The sequence below is a fragment of the Sebastes fasciatus genome, chromosome 4 (genome assembly GCF_043250625.1).
Source record: "Sebastes fasciatus isolate fSebFas1 chromosome 4, fSebFas1.pri, whole genome shotgun sequence".
NCBI lineage: Eukaryota > Metazoa > Chordata > Actinopteri > Perciformes > Sebastidae > Sebastes > Sebastes fasciatus.
Window position 1 is genome coordinate 6007622 of NC_133798.1, and position 20227 is coordinate 6027848.

General features: G+C 39.2%; 2 protein-coding genes and 2 long non-coding RNA genes across 5 annotated transcripts in view; 2 read left to right on the plus strand and 2 right to left on the minus strand.

Moving 5' to 3' along the window:
• znrf1 (zinc and ring finger 1) overlaps positions 1-8043 on the plus strand; it is a 70045-nt gene extending 62002 nt beyond the window's left edge. The window contains exons 3-5 of the mRNA XM_074631676.1: positions 1534-1639; positions 5591-5682; positions 6220-8043. Of these exons, the coding sequence (XP_074487777.1) occupies positions 1534-1639; positions 5591-5648 (164 nt within the window). The 3' untranslated portion in view covers positions 5649-5682; positions 6220-8043. The remainder of the gene's footprint in view (positions 1-1533; positions 1640-5590; positions 5683-6219) is intronic.
• LOC141765594 (uncharacterized) overlaps positions 1-20227 on the minus strand; it is a 371017-nt gene that overhangs the window by 82796 nt on the left and 267994 nt on the right. The gene's annotated exons all lie outside the window — the stretch shown is intronic.
• Positions 12137-13030, minus strand: LOC141765592 (uncharacterized). The gene is made up of 3 exons (XR_012593534.1): positions 12891-13030; positions 12343-12382; positions 12137-12265 (listed from the first exon to the last, which is right to left on the minus strand). It is a non-coding gene; the product is annotated as an uncharacterized LOC141765592 (long non-coding RNA).
• On the plus strand, positions 13061-19413 carry gins3 (GINS complex subunit 3). 2 transcript variants are annotated; one of them, XR_012593533.1, is made up of 4 exons: positions 13061-13231; positions 14128-14361; positions 17111-18765; positions 18813-19413. XR_012593533.1 is itself a non-coding variant. In XM_074631677.1 (3 exons), exons 1-3 carry the CDS (start codon positions 13061-13063, stop codon positions 17339-17341), a joined length of 636 nt encoding a protein of 211 aa, XP_074487778.1. In that variant the 3' UTR covers positions 17342-19413. The 2 variants fall into 2 exon arrangements, 1 of the variants encoding a protein (XP_074487778.1); XM_074631677.1 differs by having other exon boundaries at positions 17111-19413.

Consider the following 20227-nt stretch of genomic DNA (forward strand, 5'->3'; position numbering starts at 1 on the left):
CCAGCCACTACCTCTTTGGAGGACTAAATTCACTTTGTTTTCATTCTTTCTCAAATTAATAGCCAATGAAGGAAAAGAAAAGTAATACTACTACTGTAATAACTAGAATGGCACTCAGAGAGCGCAGACCTCCGCCAACGACTTTAAAAAACAGATCACAGCTCACAGCTGGCGTTACATTGAGGTGGTCGGCTTGTTATTCATTCAAATCCATCGCACACTTTTGAAGTAATCATGCTAACAGACAGCCAAGGCCTTGAAGGAGGTAACAAGGCCTTTGGCGTTGGCAGAGGTAATAATCATAATCTTAGTCAAACCATATTACTTAAAAAAAGCAGGGTCGAATAAGCTGGCCACCTTAATGACATATAAACAAATAAACAATTCAATTCAATTTCAATTCAATTTATTTTTGTATAGCGTCAAATCACAACAGAAGTTATCTCAAGAGACTTTATATATAGAGCAGGACCGTACAAAAGACAGACAACAACAAGCGTGGACATGGACACATACAGTATACTGTATGTAAACATAGAACAGAGACATAGAAATATAAGGCCCCCTTTTTTTTCTTTTAGACTGTGTAAGACGGGGTATGCAGGAGATGCTTAAGGGTGTGGCTACTTTGTGATTGACAGGTCGCTACCACGGTGTTTGTCCAGTCTGGGAGTTGTCCGTGTTTTTGTCTTACCCTTTCACAGTGTGTTTTCAGTTCATGAAAGTTATTTGTAACATTTTGGCCACCCTCACGTGTCACTTCTGGTTCCAAAAAAAATCACAAAATGCCGAACTCGAGGCTTCAAAACAGCAGTCCACAAACCAATGGGTGACGTCACGGTGACTAGGTCAACTTGTTATATTCAGTCTATGGTGATTAGTATATGTCAGTGGTATTTGGTGAACCCCTAACACTATAGGACATCCAACACAGAATGTTGTGACTGGAAAAACTCCATGTGACTATCGTGCTCCTGTGTATTATTATTTTATTTTATTTTATTATTTACTTTTCATTATCTTTATCTTTATTCAGTATTTGCCTTATTGCTGTATTTTCTATTCTGTTTTTCTTTCTTCACAGCTCAGCATTGACTACATTTAACTGAATGCAAAATCACTCTTATGAAAGAAATAAACTTTATAAAGTACATCTGAGATATATACATATTTCATACACAGTATAGACCATCCAAGAGTCTTTATGATCCTGCCTTCATAACACTAAGTAGATTGGTGGAAATAAAAAATATTCAGTGATGAATTTCCATACGATGGTCACTGTTTTTCTACTGTGAAAAAAAAGATTTTGAGGCTCCTACCGTAATTCATCCAGAAGCTCCTCCTTGTGCTTTTTCATTGGTACGAGCAGAAACTAAGAACTATTACTGTGTGTAATGCACCAACCTGCTGTCCTTACTGCTCTCTGCTGTGTTTGATATGCTGTCGGAGTCTGAAATTATCGCTTTCTTTGGTGCATACTGATACGTGTCCTGTGTGTGTGTGTGTGTGTTTGTGTGCCTGCCACTTTAGATGATGTGCTGGCGAGGGATGCCGGTGAGTGTGTGATCTGTCTAGAGGAACTGCAGCAAGGGGACACCATAGCCAGACTGCCGTGCCTCTGCATCTACCACAAAAGGTGACACACACACGCACGCACGCACGCACACACACACACACACACACACACACGCAGATTTGAATTACTGCCCGGTATATAATTTTGCACTTCTTCTAATTAAATCCACCTACTGTGCTCCAATAACATTCCTTAAAGATGGACAGTAGTTGTTGCATTTGATTAAAAGGTTATTCATATTATATCATTCGACAATAAAGGTGCTGCGTGTAGCATTTCTGAACATCCATGTATCACTGTTAGATTAACTGTGATATAGCTTGGGGATAATTACCATGTGAGAGCAAGCTGCAATGAGTACTTCCTGTCACAAACAGGATGTTGCTTATTCAGTTTTTTTTCTCCCATTGGTTTTAGCGAAAATCACAAAAACAAATTTTTGTTTGGCCGTTCACTCCTGTGATCGTCTGCCATGGCCTGAACCTCTGGTTGCTATGTAAAAACATCAGCCTGCTCCTGCTTTGTGCCATAAAGCAAATCGGCTCATCTCCCTCCCAGTTTGACTCAGCACAGAAGTTTCCAATGTTTTAGGTGGTTGTCTCCCTTGTATACAGCCGTTACAATCATGGACGGATTACCGAGCGGGCTTATTACCAGGCACAGGCCTAGGGGCCCAGAGTATCAGGGGCCCCATTGGCCTTCACCCACAAAATGTCACCCAAAGAGACAAGTACAGTAGGCTATACAAACAAGGAATAGACTCAAAATGACCACAAAGAAACATAAAACGATTACAGTAGGAAGAGACACAAACAGCTACAAAGAGATACAAGAAAGCTGCAAAGAGACATAAAGAGACTCATGACGACTATGAAAAGGGGCAGAACAACCACAAAGAGACACAAAATGACTACAAAGAGACCAAAACAACTACAAAGAGATACAAGACAGCTGCAAAGAGACTCATAACGACTGAAAAAAGGGTAGAACAACCACAAAGAGACACAAAATAGCTACAAAAAGACCAAAACAATTACAAAGAGACACCAAGCAACTACAGGGCGACACAAAAAACGAGACATAAAACCACAGAGAGATGCGTAACCAGACACAAAACAATAACAAAAAGAGGCTAAGTAAAGGATAATGTACAGCGAGCCGGTCATTGTTGTGAAAGAATCCCCTTTGCGTCGGGATCTCTCATCGCCCTGAAGGGGTTTATTTCACAACAATGACCCGCTAGCTGTACATTATCCCGCTTATTACACGGCTACTTACTGAAGAAATCAATATTTTGACACAGAAACGGTCCACCAGAGTCCGACATCAGAGCTGTGCCCATAGCAACGGTCTGTTATACATAGCAACGGTCTGCTATACATAGCAACGGTCTGTTATACATAGCAACGGTCAGTAATACAGAAATTACAGACCGTAGAACGCCGTGATTGACCAATCAGAATTGAGTAATCAATACAGCCGTGTAATAAGCAACTATAAAGTCTGTGTGTTTTGCTCCTGTGTAGGAGAGGTGGTGGGGCCTTTTGCATGTCTGTGTGCCTACGGGACCCATTGTCTCATAATCCGCCCATGGCTACATTGATGCCTTGACATAAATGTGGAAATTATTTATTGATGTCAAATGATACACGTAGCACCTTTAAGTTCCAATCTGTCAACACAAACAATAAATATTTGGTTGAAGCTGCATTTCTACACAGCTTCTGTGTACACTGTAAGTAAGAGTTCAGTGTGAACTGATGAGTTCAGGTTTATGGGCAACATAATTACCCAAGTACTGTGCTTGAAAAGTGCTTTCCTTGAAATCGTTTTATAGGTTGAAAAAGTCACATCCATAGTAAGCTACAATTTTTAGGAACTTAAGGTACTTTACTTTAGGTCTTTGTTTCCTAAACCCAGCTTATCTGACAGTTATAGTTGCTTAACAGAGTAAGACTGATTAGATTCCACACATGTATGAGTGAATATGTTGTCATTATGATTTGTATTTGCATAATATTAGCATTAGTGTCCTGGATTTCAATGCAAAAGAGGTTTTTAGATGATACTTTGATCTATGGATGGGATGATTCACCTAGTGTATCTCCAGATTCAATACTATCACGATATTTGGGTGCCGATTCGATATGTATTGCGATTTTTAAGTATTTTGATTCGATATTGCGATTTATTGCGATCTTTGTTAACTTTTTTAACACTATAGACCATGGGAAAAAGTTGAATCATACACTTCTAGGGACTTTTACTTTGGAAAATATCTAAATTAATACATTAAGAATGATTGATTTTCAGCATGTATGTAGTCAGAGATGTCCTGAAGTCAAATATATCAGTCATTGTCAGGAATTATTTATTAAATTTTTTCAAGCAAACCAAAGACATTTCCCTCACAAATTAGTGGTATTTCTTTTGAATTTATAAGGAACATGTAATGCTTTATACTTCTGGTGAATATAATCCAATCAATCTTATTTCCATAGATGTATTTTGTATATACAGTTCCCTTTGTTAAACTCCTTATTTTGGAAAACCGGACGTAGTCACACGTGTATACTTCCTCTAACTTCTCCAAGGTGGTCTCTAGCTCTCCCGTCAGCTCCGTTCTCTAAATGGGTGCTCTACAGTTGTAGCGTCGGCCCATTTGACCACGGAGATGAGAGCGACGGCCGGCTCGACCGCACGTTACCGCGATACGATAACGTTTCCTGTCCGTGACAGAGTTAGCATGAAGCTTTAGCCGTGATGTCTAGCTCTGCTTTTCCCGGTAATGTGTGAAACCCAAAGTGTTTCCATACTTTACTGGATGTGTAGTGTTTACAACGCTGGATTTAACATGTGAGGGTGCAGGTCGTATCCACGCAGACCCTCTAACGTTTTCTACTTTTTCGTTTCAGCTTGCGGCATATTTGTTTTGGTTGACGGATACGGAACAAATATGACGTGATGTTACTCAGACTACAACAATAAAAGCAGTAACTTCCTTCTGCTTCCGCATAGACTCAAATGAAGCAAATATATCGATTCTGGCATTAAAAAATCAATTTCAAAATCGTAAAAAAAAAAAACTTGATATATAGGTGAATCGATTTGTTTTCCTCACCCCTACTTTGATCTGCTTCAAAAATCTTTATTACACATCCATTGTACAATTTTCAGATACTTTTCTTGAGTATTTTTTATTTTATGTTACTTCATATTTCTGCTTCACAAAATTTTAGAGAGAAAATATGTACGTATTGCTCAGCTACATGTATCCGACAGTCAATGCAACGTTGCAGGTTAAGATCAATTGGATTTCACACATGTATGATGGATATGTTGTTCCTACAATTAGCAATAGCATTAGCCTCAGTATTGTAATGTAAATCAGTTGTAAACATAACACATGCAAAGATTTTGGATGGCTTAAAAAAAACTATTTTGGTTTAAACATCCATAGTACAACGGTGAAGTACTCTAATACAATTAATATTATTTTTAATAAACTCCATTTATCTGAGAGCTATACATGTAGTTATTTTGTGGATACGATTTCACATGCAAAGAAAACATCAACTGTTATCGTGTTTATGTCATTGTGGTATTACTTTCATTTAAATTATTGCTACACTTACGTAAAGGATGTTCTACCACCACACACAAATACTAACAGAGAAATGCAGTTAAAAGGTAAACTGTTCCATAAAACACAGTAAGAACGTGACATTTTACGAGCTTAAAATATTGCACATGTGTGAGTGTGCTGTAACAGTGCTATTGTGCTTCCCTCTGGGTCCCATCTATATATTATATATTTTGTATGTTCTGTATGTGGGAGTCCATGGAGGCCTTCCAACATGCCTACGTGTTACTTTAGCAATAATCCTCCGTAGTACTGAATCCATATAGGACTACCATATAGTTGATATCTTATGATCTCTCTTCTCTGTATTTGCAGCTGTATTATACAGACGTGTTGTTTGACTAAATAACCCGTGTGCCTGTGTGCAGCTGTATAGACTCGTGGTTTGAGATCAATCGGTCCTGCCCCGAACATCCTTCTGACTGACTGACCACCAGGCCTACTATGAATACGGTTCAAGGTGAGACACACAGCACATACATACATACACACTACTGTCTGTACTGAATGCTAATTATTGCAAGATAAGATTGTGCATGTAAACCAGTATACAGAAGCTCATATTGGCTTTGTATTCACATTTAGATGTGGTCCAGTCACTGTCTACCTCCACTGATATGATGGACTTTATGACTTTTTTGACTTGATACAAATCCATTGTAGAAATGATAAGAAATCGTTGTTGTGGTGAATGGGAAGACATTAAACATAACCAAACAGTTTTTATATTTCTCATCCATTTGTAACCACTTGTCCTATTCAGGGTCGCGGGTTTTATACTTTGAAGATGAAACATGTAAATAATAATTATATCTTCATTTGTTCAGCACCTTTCAAAGGCGTGAGTGTACGCAGATAATTGTCTTCCATGCCACTGAAACCATTTTTTCTATTAATATGTTGCTTGATAAACCATATCTAACTACAAGTGATGCATTATTTTTCCAACTCTCTGTCTGTCTGTCTGTGCCCCACCCCTCCTGCTCTCTGTCTCCAGGACATCTTGTGGTCCTGCCATGGATATCTGGACACAGACAACCAAATCTGATGAAACAATCAAAGCGATCAACACATACTTATCCTGACAGAATCCACCATCCTAACCAAGATAATTATTCCTTGTGAACTGAACCCAAAAAAACGTGACCGTCAAAACCATCGTACATTAAAGGGGCCCCTCCCGAGCCCTGAGTTTCACATCTGCTGAAGAGACTGCTTCCCTCCCCTCCCACTTCTCCAGGCTAACAGTCCCTTAAAGGGCTTCATCTGCCTCAACTCCCCCCCCGCCCCCCTCCAACTCAAGTGGCCAGTTGCCTCCATGACATGCTCAGGTCCTTGCAGGCCTCCAGCAGCTAGCCTTCCATCTTGTGTCTGGATCCAGGCCTGTCAGTCATTAGTGTCCAGCCCTCCCATGGCCTTAACTGGGGAGAGGAGAGGAAGCAGAGCAGGGAGGGGGTGGCAGGAGGGAAGACGAAGGAAACCATACGAGCAAAGAAGGAAGACGACGAGGAAGAGGAGGAGGAGGAAACCAATGAATTGAGGATTGTTGAGCGGCAGAAGCTTGCTTTGAGATCAGACTTTTACATCATCCGGCGGGTCTCTCATCGCACAACGGGACTCCCAACTTCGGTGACGTCCTCTCATAACAGACTGGGTCCCAGTGTGCTTCTTTCTCATAGTTCCTGCCTCAGTTTCTGCGCCCTTCCTCGCCAATTTGACTCATAGTAATCGAATCAAAGAGTCCCCTAAAATGCTTCTTAGATCTGGTTTGTGCACACCTGGGCAGGCAGGCAGGGACGGATGGAGGGATAAGAAACAAACAAACTGGGATGTCAGCTTGTCTTGTATGTAGACGATGGAGGGCAGGGGGGGTGGGGAATCTAAAGATGGACTGGGGGTGGAGAGGGATTGGGAGGGAGGAAGGGGCCAGCAGTGTAGTTTACGCTCCTACTGTGTAACATGTGTGTTTGGGATACTCCAGTGTCAGGCTTCACCTGGTATGTGTATGTACACTATGTGTGTGAGTGTGTGTGAGTGTGTGTGAGTGTCTGAGCTTGGAACTGTGACAACATAGCTTTTGCTGAAGCCTAGTGTGTGTGTGTGTGTGTGTGAGTGCGTGTGTGTTACAGCGTGAAAGGTCAGTGTAGAGGGCTGACTGGGACAGTGCTGTGTGTGTGTCTGTGTATTGAAATGTTTACAGTGTAGATGTCCATGTTCCCTGTGTGTGCGACTGGCAGTCCTCCCTTTACTTTGCTGATGTTTACAGCTACAGAGAAGCGACATGACATATTGTAAATTACGCACCTAACCTCTCTCGGTTCTTTCTTTTTAGATCTGCCAGATTTTTCATGTGATCATGATTAGTCATTTTCTCGTGAGAGTCGCGAGTGTGAGAGCGTGTGTGCGTCTCTCTGTGCATATGACTGTTTGTGCATGTGTGTGTTTGAGTGTGTGTTTGAGTGTGTGTGTGTGTGTGTGTGTGTGTGTGATTCTAAAGGCGCCTCTTGGTCTATGCTACTGTCGGTTCCCCACATTGTGTTTCTGCTAGAGTAGGTCTGGCTGACTGCGACTGGAGACGCGAGCCACTCAGACCCCGAAAAAGGACTCTGTAGCCCCGCTGTGGATCCACTGGATGGGGCTTATTTATTCATTTGTTCATATTTAACAATATTTGTTTAATATTCCAATTATGTGAGGTGTTACCCACTCTTCAGAATGCCAAGAGCTGATGTATGAAGACTTCTACAAATCAACATACAAACAAACTGCATTTACAAAGCTACTGTAAACAAATGGTGGAATAAATTGTGCTAGATGACAGACTCTATTTTCATTCACTTTCCTTCTGTGACCAGGGTACAATTTATGCAAACTGAACAGCGCTGGGTTTCCTATTAAAAATCTTAATCCTGACATATATTGTCGGCCTATAGACACACAGCATGTGTTATACTGGTATATTAATGGGACATGGTGATACAGCTGACTCTTTTGGAAAAAAAATCCACCCTTGAACCATCTCCCACACCAGTCAGAGTTATTTTGGGATTGAATGTGATGTATCATCTTTCACTAAACAGGTTGTGTGTAATCCGATTTCATTTAGTCATTTTACTACATTTCCCAGAATGCCGTTTGACAATTGCCAAGAAAGGTGTATAGAGAGGCGAAGTCCCACCCTTTCCGATGGACCACCATGGGACCTTATTTCCGAACAAATATGTACTGTAGTCAACGGAGAGAGACACATATTTCTTTGAACCTGTTTGAATTGCGCCATGAATCACACATATGATGTTTGTCAATATAAAACATAATTTTACAAGTCAAGAAAGTCTCAGTTTGTTGTAAAACTGTTGAAGTATCAGACTGTGAAAATACGTAATTAGAAAGAAGACACACCCAAAATTGTCGTAGTGACGTCTCTCTCTCTGAAGCTACGATGTCTGTGTGTTTCCTACTGGGATGAACTCACACCAGCAACAGGTCTGATCGTTCTTTCTCTTCCCGGCTGATAAAAAGACCAGGAGTCACTGGATAAAACTCATCAGGTCAGATAACGTTTCATTTGTGCGTGGAACATAGCTAAGTTAGCTAGTGTTGGTGACGTATATTGTGCGAGACGAGAGACGTAGTTCACTGAGCGGTTTCACACAAAACTAAATGATACTACGACAAACTGAGACTTTCTTGACTTGCAAAACTATCTTTTAAAGGTCCCATATTGTAAAAAGTGAGATTTTCATGTCTTTTATATCATAAAGCAGGTTTAAGTGATATATAAATACTGTGAAAGTATCAAAACACTCAATCCATAGAGAAATACACACAGCCCATATTCAAAAACTGTGTGTTTGAAACAAGTTGTTAGGATTTCTGTCCATTTGTGATGTCACAAATCTACAATATTTAGACCAATTAACAGTTTTAAACTTAAGCACACTAAATGTGTCCCAGTTTATTTCCTGTTGCAGTGTATGTAAACAACATCAGCTGACAGGATGTAAACATGGACCCAAGCTGTTTCCTAAGCAACACAGTTTTGTTGCCATTACGTTAAAATGCACTAAAACGGACTGTTTCAGACAGAGCATGAATACACGTATATTCAGACAGACAGTATGAGAAAAATAATGTGTTTTTTGAACATTAAAGCATGTAAACATGTTCTAGTAGAAACCCAAAATACAAACATGAACCTGAAAATGAGCATGATATGTTCTCTTTAAATTGACAAACATCATATGTGTGATTCATGGCGCAATTTAAATGGTATATAAAAAAATATTCGTCTCTCTCCGTTGACTACCGTACATACTTCGCCTTTCTATAGGTATAGAATATGTGTACAACTGTCTATTTCTACTACTACTGCATTGAGAGTTGTGAGGTGCAAAGAGCAGCTGTCTCCAAAATAATGTTTCCCTTCCTCAACATAACACTATTTCAACTTTGTTTCTGAAAAATCATATTTGTTTCATTCAGCATGATGGAAGGCTCTAAAAAACTACAATACCCATGAGCCCTAGCCACCATTTCAATAGAGAAGATGCTGGTATAGCTTTTCACTAAAATGATGAAACTACTTTTATCCCTTTGTTTTATTGCTCTATAGTCACTTTTATCAGTGTTGTACCAGGAAGTATGGCATTTAACACAATTGAATGCAGTCGTCTTACAAAGGGGCCTCTGTGGTGCTCTGAAGCTGACAGGAAAACTGCCTCAGATGTGATCAGTTGAGAGTTAACCATTTATACAACACTGGCTGCTCTGCACTCATACTGTGCTAAGGATTTCTATTTCCTGTATAAAATGGATTCAAGTCAGCGCGGTCCATTTTGGGGACCCATCATTTTCATACAACTTTACTTGAAGTGCAATGCGAGGCATCATAATGACTGTAAACGCATACCCAACTCTATCAACAATGGGTTCACATGACTACATGTATGTGAAAGGTGTCCGCTGCAGTGATGAGCCTTCAAAGACTGCAGTTCCCCCCCATCTCTACGGAGCTTTTTTAGCTTATTTCAGCTCATCGTCATCATCATCAGCAGGCAGCTGTTACAGCAAAAAAAGCTTTAATAAACCCACTGTACACTACCTGCCTATCACTTAAAGGTCCCATATTGTAAAAAGTGACATTTTCATGGATTTTATATTATAAAGCAGGTTTAAGTTCTATATAAATACTGTGAAAGTATCGAAACGCTTAATCCACAGAGAAATACAAAGAGCCCGTATTCAGAAACTGAGCTTTTGAAACAAGCATTCAGAATTTCTGTCCCGTTTGTGATGTCACAAATCTACAATATTTAGACCATTTCAAAGTTTTAAATGTAAACATTCTAAATGGGTCCCAGTTTATTTCCTGTTGCAGTGTATGTGAATGACATAAGCTGACAGGATGTAAACATGGACCCAAGCTGTTTCCTAGCAACGCAATTCTGTTACAATTACATTGTAATTTACTAAAACGGAGCGTTTCAGAAAGAGGGTAAATACAGGTATATTCAAGCAGACAGCATGAGGAAAATAAAGTTTTTTTTAAACATTAAAGTATGTAAACATGTTCTAGTAAAAACCCAAAATACAAGTAAGAACCTGAAAATGAGCATGATATGGGACCTTTAACAGCAGACAACAGACACAGATATTGACTAGCTGGTGGACATAGTGGAGCATTTAGCAGCTAAAGGGACAAATGCTATTCTCAGGAGTTAGCCGAGCTAATTCAAAGGAGCCCACCAGAAACAAATGAATGATTCCAAATGGATGCTAGCATTACTCTCTGTCTGATGTATGTGTAACATGTTAGCCACAAAAATGTATAATGCAGCTTTAATAATTACATTAATAAAACAGTCAGCAGTAAAATGCATTATGACGTACATTAAAGCTGCAATTTGCATGTAAATAAATAAACCATTTTTTTTAGAAAAAAAAGCCCCATCAGCAATACTTCAGACACTGTTAACAAATCAAGTTCTTGTGTCAGGGCATGGTCTCTTCTCCACCCAAAGAGTGACTAATTGACGTAATCACTTTGCTGTCCTTGATGAAGTATCCCACACTGGCTGGTTTGGTAAACATGAGCATGCAATGTGACTTCACCTTGGAGAATTTGATTTCATATTTTGTCACATAGCTGCCTGTTGCTGCCATTTGGAGCGACCATCATGTGATACAGCTTTGGTGGAGTTTCAATGTGGTATGAAATTGTTTTCAGCAGAAAGCATTCAATCCCACTAGACTTTTTTTTTCCTGATTACATTACATCTAATATTACAGGTCATATCAGAGAGAGAGCGTTCCTATTGGCTGTGCTCCAGCTGGTGGGCGGTGCTTGGTATTTCTTCAACAGATCTCAACATGGCTGCCGGGTCACAAACTTTCTCATTTTAAAGCTAAACAGTACACTACAAGATCTTTCTGAGAACATTTGAGGTGAGAAATAGGCATTACAGTAACAGAATATTGATTCATATTTGATCAGCGCTGCCTAGTTTGACCGTTTGATCAGTGTTTGCGAGTGATTGACAGCCAGCTCTAATTGACGGCAGCTGGACGGCAGACTCCAGATCAGCTCTTACTGCTTGTTTTCCTCCGGTCTGTGAAATCTTGCAGATGCCATTAGGAGCATCGGAGGACATAGAGGCACACGTTTTTTTAACGTAACCTTTTTTAACCTCTTTGCCTATTTTTGTGACACACAACGTTCTCTGTGTATCGTGGCCCGCGGCTAATGGAGGGGGATGATCTCTTTGAGAACTGATGTGTGCCTCAGTCTGTTTAGTTTGCAGAGTGAAAATATCTAATGAGTCTCTCAGACTGCTGCTACAGTCGACAGTAGGCCCGCTGTACCGGCTGCCTGCCCACTCCGCTCAGATACACAGCTACAACAATACAGTACCTTCGTTTAATATGGCTTTATTTCATTTGACTCCATTTAGGTCGTGACTTATTTGACTTTCCAAAGATGTGAATGGCTGCCTGCTTTCTGGGGGCGCCGACGAACATGTCTGATGACTTTGATGTGCAATCTGTAGGATGAGTAATGATAATGACATATAATAATCTATAATATTAAAAAAATGTCAAAATAAGAAAGATGACTGACCTGTTCTTCCTTTTGTCTAGATTTGTAAAGTGATGGTAGCCTAACAGATGGGAAATACATGATTACAGAATGGGTTAGGTGGCATTTTTCATTCATCAACTGATAAATGTGATCGGGATAGAGCAAAAGAGAAGCATGAGCATGCTAATTTCCAATTTAATTTAAATGAAAATTCAAGGTTGACTTTTTATTGCTTGTTTGAAGTACTTTTCATTATTATCCTCTATTTGTGTTATTATTATTATTATTATTATTATTATTATTATTATTATAACAAGTCTACATGACTGCTAAACATTATTAGTACAGGACACAAGGGGGCTTTGAATTTGTAATGGTAATATTCTGACCTCTAATGGCTAAATTCGTAATTGCACTTGAGTTTTTATAGCAAAATAGGCGAATAAAATTTTTAGTTTTTATTGAATGTATTTTTCATTATTATTATTATTATTATTTATTTTATTTAACTTTTTAAACAGCAACCTTTAGAATATAAAGCAGAACAAAACAACAGACAACAGATATTTTGACCCAGTTCGACTCACATTGAATCCATTGCTCTGGTCTGGATCTCACAGCGGCGCTCTGATTGGTCAACAGGCTCTGGCGCCAAAAAAGCGAGGAGGAGGAAGAGGAGTTGTAAACACGACAGGAGAGATCTCTGCTCGATGTGTCAGTAGATAAAGCTACTGTCGGTCTCATTCGGCCACACAACATGGACACTCAGTCGTATCTCCCCGTCCAGCCCGGTGTGGGCATGCAGGAGAGCTTCCTGTCTCTAGACGACATCCTCCTCTCACACGAGAGACTTCCCATCCGGACGGAGTGCAGCTTTCCTCGGCTGGGCTTTCTGGAGAAGTCCAGTGACACGCAGGATATACCGGAGGTCGGTGAAGTTACTGGAGAACATGTCGCGATAGTTACAATGTTGTCAATGTATTTATTTAGAGATAACTGTGTCTATGAGAAATACAGCTATAGATAGATAGGTAGATAGATAGATAGATAGATGGTAGATAGGTAGATAGAGAGAGGTCTTCTTGTTATGTAGAGAAAGTGACGCCAGACTTCACTCACTATACTGCAGTTTACTCTTACCTTGCTGTATTAGTATTAGTACTATGTGGTAAAAGATGATTAAGCATGCTAAAGAAAATAAGCAAGACCACTTTTCAATTCGGCATGTTTATTACTTACCAAAACTTGATTATTATTAGTATTATCCCGGAGGAAACTTGCCTTGCATGGAGGCATTGACACACAGCTCACAGGCATGACGTCACACTGATGATCAATGAACAGCAACAATCAATAGTGAAGGACATAACGCATAAAATATAAACTTGTGTTACTCAGGAACCAGCAGTGAAATTTAAATATTTTATCATAATAATATCGTTTGGTCTGTTACTGGTTGAAGCCTAACATCTAACAATACAGATGAGGTACCACTCACATCTCATGGAAATGTACTTCAGTTAACTTTGACTTCATAGGAAATATTTTATGTAATAATACACAACACTTGATCTGAAACCCTAAACTTACTAGGGCTGTATATTAGAAAGAATCTGGCAATACGATATGCATAATGATACAGGGGATAAATCGTAATATTGAATTGCATACTTAAAAATCACAATACATTTATCGAATCGCCACTCAAGTATCGTGATAATATCACTCAGGAGAGAGGTGTATCGTCCCAGCCCTAGTATGGACCCCAGAGAGCAGGCAACTCGACAATTCCTCCAACTCTGAAGTCCATTTCCTTCATCTCAGGGTACGAAGATGGAGCTTCCTTTGTGGCTGTCCAAGGGTCTGTACGAGAAGAAGAGGAGAGTGTTGTCAGTTGAGCTTCCGAAGGTGTACAGAGAGGGCTGGAGGACTGTGTTCAACGCAGACCCCAACGTGGTGGATCTGCATAAGATGGGGCCCTACTACTACGGCCTGGGATCCCAGATGCTGCACTTTGACAGCCCAGAAAACCCAGAGATCGCACAGACGCTGCTGCAGGTGAACAACACGCACAAACATTAACACAAAACACTTGATTTAACATGAGAAGGTACCAAAACAATGCTGGTATTGAATTTCAAACCTCATCGTTGGTATTTGCATGAAACAATTTATAATAGAGCTCTTGTCTACACTGGAAGACCATTAACAAATAATACATAATTTAAATATCCGACAGGAGTCCTTGTTACGCACATTACATGTCAACCTGATTTATTTACCTCATCAAGGAAAACTATGACCTCCGGGAGGTGAGACAAACCTGCAAGACCAAAAAAAGGTAGTCACTTATCATGGTGGCAGATATTAAGTGGGCTTAGACTCTTCATTACATTTTAAAATGGACATATAAGTGTAATTTTAATTAATTAACTGAGATTATCCCTATCTTAAGCTTTGTGTGCACAGATGTACACAATGTATGCTTTTACAGATCCCAACATCTCTTCTTGTAATTTAGTGCTACTTGGCTGTGAGGAAAGAAAACACACCATTAGACTTGAATTGCTGTGCATTGCTAAATCGACCTTGTGAATATTATGCTTTCACTGAAATGGTGATACTTACCCGGACAGACTGACTCAGACTTGTTTTTCTTTCCCTAAATTCTTTCAACATCAGCGGCAGCCAAACAGTGTATAAACTGTACGCCCACTGTTAAAGGCAGGGACATCATTTTGCAATGGTCAGATATCTAAATTAGTTTTTACAGACTTTCAATGTGGAACGTGAGATCAGTGGTGTACAACACTGGCCCATATCGTGTTTATGTATATATGTATCTGATCTGGAGGTCGGTACACTATATACTGTAAGCAATAATTCATTTGCTGACGATTACACATTTTTCTCTGCCCAATGTGTTGTAATCAAAAGTTTTTCCTTGTCGTCATTCATTAATATTTATAATAATTTGTATATAAAAGTGTAGAATCCATTTATTTTAACAACCAAAGGGCCACATCCAAAAGAAGCAGCAAATGGTGAAAAAATCTGATACAACTAGACTCTAGTGAAATATTATGTGTTGTCCTTTGATCAGTGTACAGATTGGTATGCTTTATTTTTTACATAAAAAAATAACTGTCAAATGTGAGTTTCCCACAAAAACGTTCAAAATAGTCCGGCATTTTTAGGTGAATTTTGTTACCTTAATACAGAGCCAGGCTAGCTGTTACCCCATGATTCGAGTCTTAATGCTAAGCTAACTGGCTGCTGGCTGTAGCCTTATATTTAATGTACATGTATATGTGAGAGGTATCGATCTTCTCATCTAACTTTACGTCAAAAAGCAAAGAAGTGTAATTCCCAAAATGTTGAACTATTCATTTATCTAGGTTTTGTTACACTTAAAGTAAAATGTTTGAAACAGAAAGTGATGGCAGCTGCATCTAGCAGAAGTCACCTTTGCTACACAAAGTGAGAGCACATTTGGAGGATTCCTTTCCCTTTTTTTGCAGAACCACAGGTGACTACCATGTCACATTTTACTAGAATATTTTCTTTTTTTTTTCCTTTGAGAAAATATTGTTCATGTTTGCTACACATGCAAGTCTGTATGTCAGAGAATTTTTACAATTTGTGATGCACACAGTAGGTTTTCCAGCCAATGAAACGCAACAGATTTGATTGTTATTCTTGACTTGTGTTTTCATGTGAGATAAAGATGTTTATACAAGCTCGCAATACCCAAAACAGTTTTCTGGGTGTCTTTAGATGTCTGAATAAATTTGTGGTCAAATAATTAATAATACATATTGCATTGTACAACAGCCCAGATGCTTTGCTATAAAATCTTCATAGATCAACAGACAATGCAGATTCAAAACAAACGCAGCCAGTGTTATTTACTACATTACAGCTAGGGGGTGCAATCAGATCAGAAAACATGGGCGAGACTACTGGTTATTTGGTGCAGCTGTTACCAGGCAGATTACCTCTAATCTCATTGTTTGACAGACACGCACAAACAGAGGGTTGTTGCACACTACAAGACTTCTCCATGGCCTTACACACCACAAGGTTTTCACACATTTCAAGCATCAGAATTGCCACCTTGGTTGTTTTTAACCACATGGGCTTGATCAGAAAGGGCATGATACAGTATTGAATATCTTCCCTATTTCCTTAGTGTGTTTATGTGATGTTTTAACTCTACCAAGAACCAAAGGAGTGAAAACGGAGCACGTTATGAAGACTTAGCTGCATGCAGCCGGTTTTCAGAACTGCTGGTGCTCGCTACATTTATATAAATTATACATAACTACATTTCTATAGAGACTCTTTAAACCCAGGCACCGTGAAGACTGAAGAAATAAAAATATCAAGGTGGACATTAGGATTTATAGGTTTATAGACTAAATTATATACAAGCTTGGTATGTGTACTTGTAATATTATAATATTAAGACCAGAAGGGGTTCATATGGGCAGAAGTACTGTATGTCTCACTAAAAACTGAGTTTGAATCATTCATATTTGAATTTGAATTGCTCAACTTGAATAATTGCATTGAAAAACTGAATTTAATCACATAATTTGAATTTGGAGGCATGAGAGAAAAACAAAGTTTTTTTTTCAAGAATTCAAGGTAATACTGTGAGTAATTGATATGCAAATGGTCGTTTTGTAGGTGAAGTATTCCTTTAATGTAAAATACCTCAACAGCAATAATACTCACCCTATATGTGCAGTCATTGTCTTCTCATCTAACCGCTGGCAAACTGTTGACATTGTCCTTCGTCCAGACGTTCATTGGTCGGTTCAGACGGAACATGGACTCCTCCCAGAATGCCTACAACGAGGACACGTCTGCGCTGGTGGAGCGTCTGGACTGTCTGGAGAGGGCTCTGTTCACGTCCGGGCAGAGCGGCCTTAACGGCTTCCAGAGCTGGGAGAAAGGCCAGGCCTCACAACTCACCGCCTCCAGTCTTGTTCTCAACTACCGCAAGAGGAAGATCAACGATATTCAGCCTTGACCTCGGCACTGCGGTTAAAAGATACAGACTCTGGTCAGAACTTAGACAGAGCACGACGGCAGCACTGACAAATCCACCCTCTACCTTTGAGCCACGCTGTCTGTGGTGGGACGAGGATACATTTTCATTACTTTGTCATATTGTGTGAGTTTCACGTAATCTCGACAATTTGACAATATGTTCATAATCGCTACGTGTTTCATCACTAGTGCCGAAACCGTTGATTTTTGATGGACATTCAGTTGATTATGAATCGTTGGTTGCTGAAATTGATTGTTGATTAATTGTTTTAATGTGTATCAAGTAAAGATTCCTAACATTTGCTGGTTACAGCTTTACAAATGAAAACAGTTGCTTGTTCTTTCTGTTATATCATTACAGATGGGTAACCTTAGGAGTTTTAGGCTGGTCAGTAGAGGTGGGTCACATGGATGTATGGACGTTTTTTGCCTTCATATACGTAATTCGATATCCAAAAATGGCAACATTTGCCATAAAGCAGTCCAACTCGGTCATTTCTAGATTGCCTACAAACACAACTGGAGGTTAAAGGGATGGCTACCTTGGTAGAAACAGTAGAGAAAAACACATTATTATATAATTAATATCTCACTATCAGCAATACATTTTAGTCTTGATTTTACAAATATTTGCATGGGATCTTGTTGCAGACTGTTGTTTCAGCATCTACTTGCTATCAATGTTTACTGCTTGTGTTACTTCTGCCGATATCCCGTAGTCCTACAAGTACCACTTTGTTGCGTAGTCTGTGGTAAGATGGCCTTTGAAACTGGAAAACAAACTGTAGTCACAGCATGCAGATTTAGGTCACCTCTCAACTGTTGTGCAGAGTGAGCAGAATCTGCATTTACCACCTGTCAGGCACCAAATGCTACTAAAACTGAGTGACTTAGTCATTGAGAACATAACATTCTGAATGCATTTATAAACAGTCTTTCCTTCTGCTTAAACTCATGCTTGAAACCACCTCCTCATCATCATGAGCCGACTGTATCCAAGAAAAACAACATAGCAACAGGCTGTTGATTAGCTGTCTATTCTGCCGCTACTCTAAACAACAAACTTTTCCTTTCTTCTCTGCCTCAAGTGACACTTTATGTAAATATTTCTGATTGCGAGTCTAGCCTATTATGCCATGCTATAATGTGTTAGAAAGTAGGACAATAAATAGCTATTTTATCGATGTAGGCCAGGGGTCAGCAACCTGCGGCTCCGGAGCCACATGCGGCTCCTCAGCCCCTTTTCCAGTGGCTCCCTGTGGATTTTTAAACATGGAAATGAATAACTGTTTTTTGTTTACATTTTCATTTTTATTTGTCATTGTTGTGGGTCTATGGTACGACGGAGTATTAGGGCCACATTGAGGGAAAAAAATAAATCTGAGATTTCGAGAACAAAGTCAGGTTTACGAGAGAAAAAATGTCGTAATATTATGAAAATAAAGTCATAGGTTTACGAGGGAAAAATATGAGAATATTATAAAGTAGTAATTTTACGCGTTATTTTATTTTTTTCTGGTAAAGTTGAGACTTTATTCTTGTAATATGACTTTATTCTCGAAATCTACGATTTTTTTCCCCTCAATGTGGCCCTAATACTCTGTCATACATTTGAAATAGGGCCCTCACTTTATTAGACTTATATCCTATATACTTAGACTATAAACTGTGTTACCTTCATCACAATGCTCAAATGTTTTGTGGCTCCAGACAAATTTTATTTAATTTTTTTGCCTAAAATGGCAGACATTTTGACTTGTCATAGCAGGAAATGCACAAGTGTTACTGAGAACATTAAAGAGTAACGTCTGTGTTTTTCAACCTGGAATCTATTTTCCCATGTTTTGGTGTCTAAGTGACTAATGGGGACAACAACTTTTGAAATTGATCCAGTATTGAGGGATAAAAGCTGCAGACTAAAAGTTACAGTCCACTAAAAGTGCTTGTTGTTTTTTCCGCTGACAGGCTTCAGATAGTTATTACAAGTGTCTGACTACATTATGGAAAGAACCCTACAGAGAAATAAAAAATCTTTCTTTACCTTTCCCTTGATCCGGTCTGTTTGTTATTGTGTGTCTCACTCAGAGAAGTCTCATTTTGAAATCTCACGTCGCATCCACATTGTGGAAATCATCTAAATATTCAGCCGTGACATGGAAAATCTTTTTATATAACACTAAGCTACGCTCTCTGTACTCCAACACAACAAACTGACAACTCTGGCACTCCTCTCTCCAACTCGCACTCACGTTTCCACCGTTGTCTTTTGGCAACAAGTCACATGACACAATAACAAACAGGAAGCGAAAGGTAAGAGAAACGTTTTATTTTTCATAGGGTCCTTTCCATGATGTTGTCAGACACTTATAATAACAATCTAAACCTGTCAGCCCACCGTTACATGACTCTATTCGACCAGAAAGCCCCAAAATCAGACTGCATAGAGACCAGCCAGGGACCCTTGTTGCATGTCACCTTCTTTTCCCATATTGCCTAAGGTGGATCAGAGAGGACATTCAAATAACACCAAAGGCGTTTTACGTGGTGTCATCATGTGCAAAATTACCAGTTCTCGTTTTAATGACCTCGCTACATCCACTTTAATAGAAGGTGATATCAAAATGCAAGTTTTCTTAAAACTTGGACATCATGAGGATGAATTGCAAGTACAGTGATTGTACAAATTGACTTCATGTATGTTAGTACATACAGCACTGTATGTGCATTTTTATATTTATTATTTAAATTCTTTATTAGGGCTGTGTATTGGAATCTGGCGATACGTATCATGATACACGGGTTATGATTCAATATATTGTAATATATTGCGATACTGTAAACAAGGTGATATATTGCAATTTTTTAA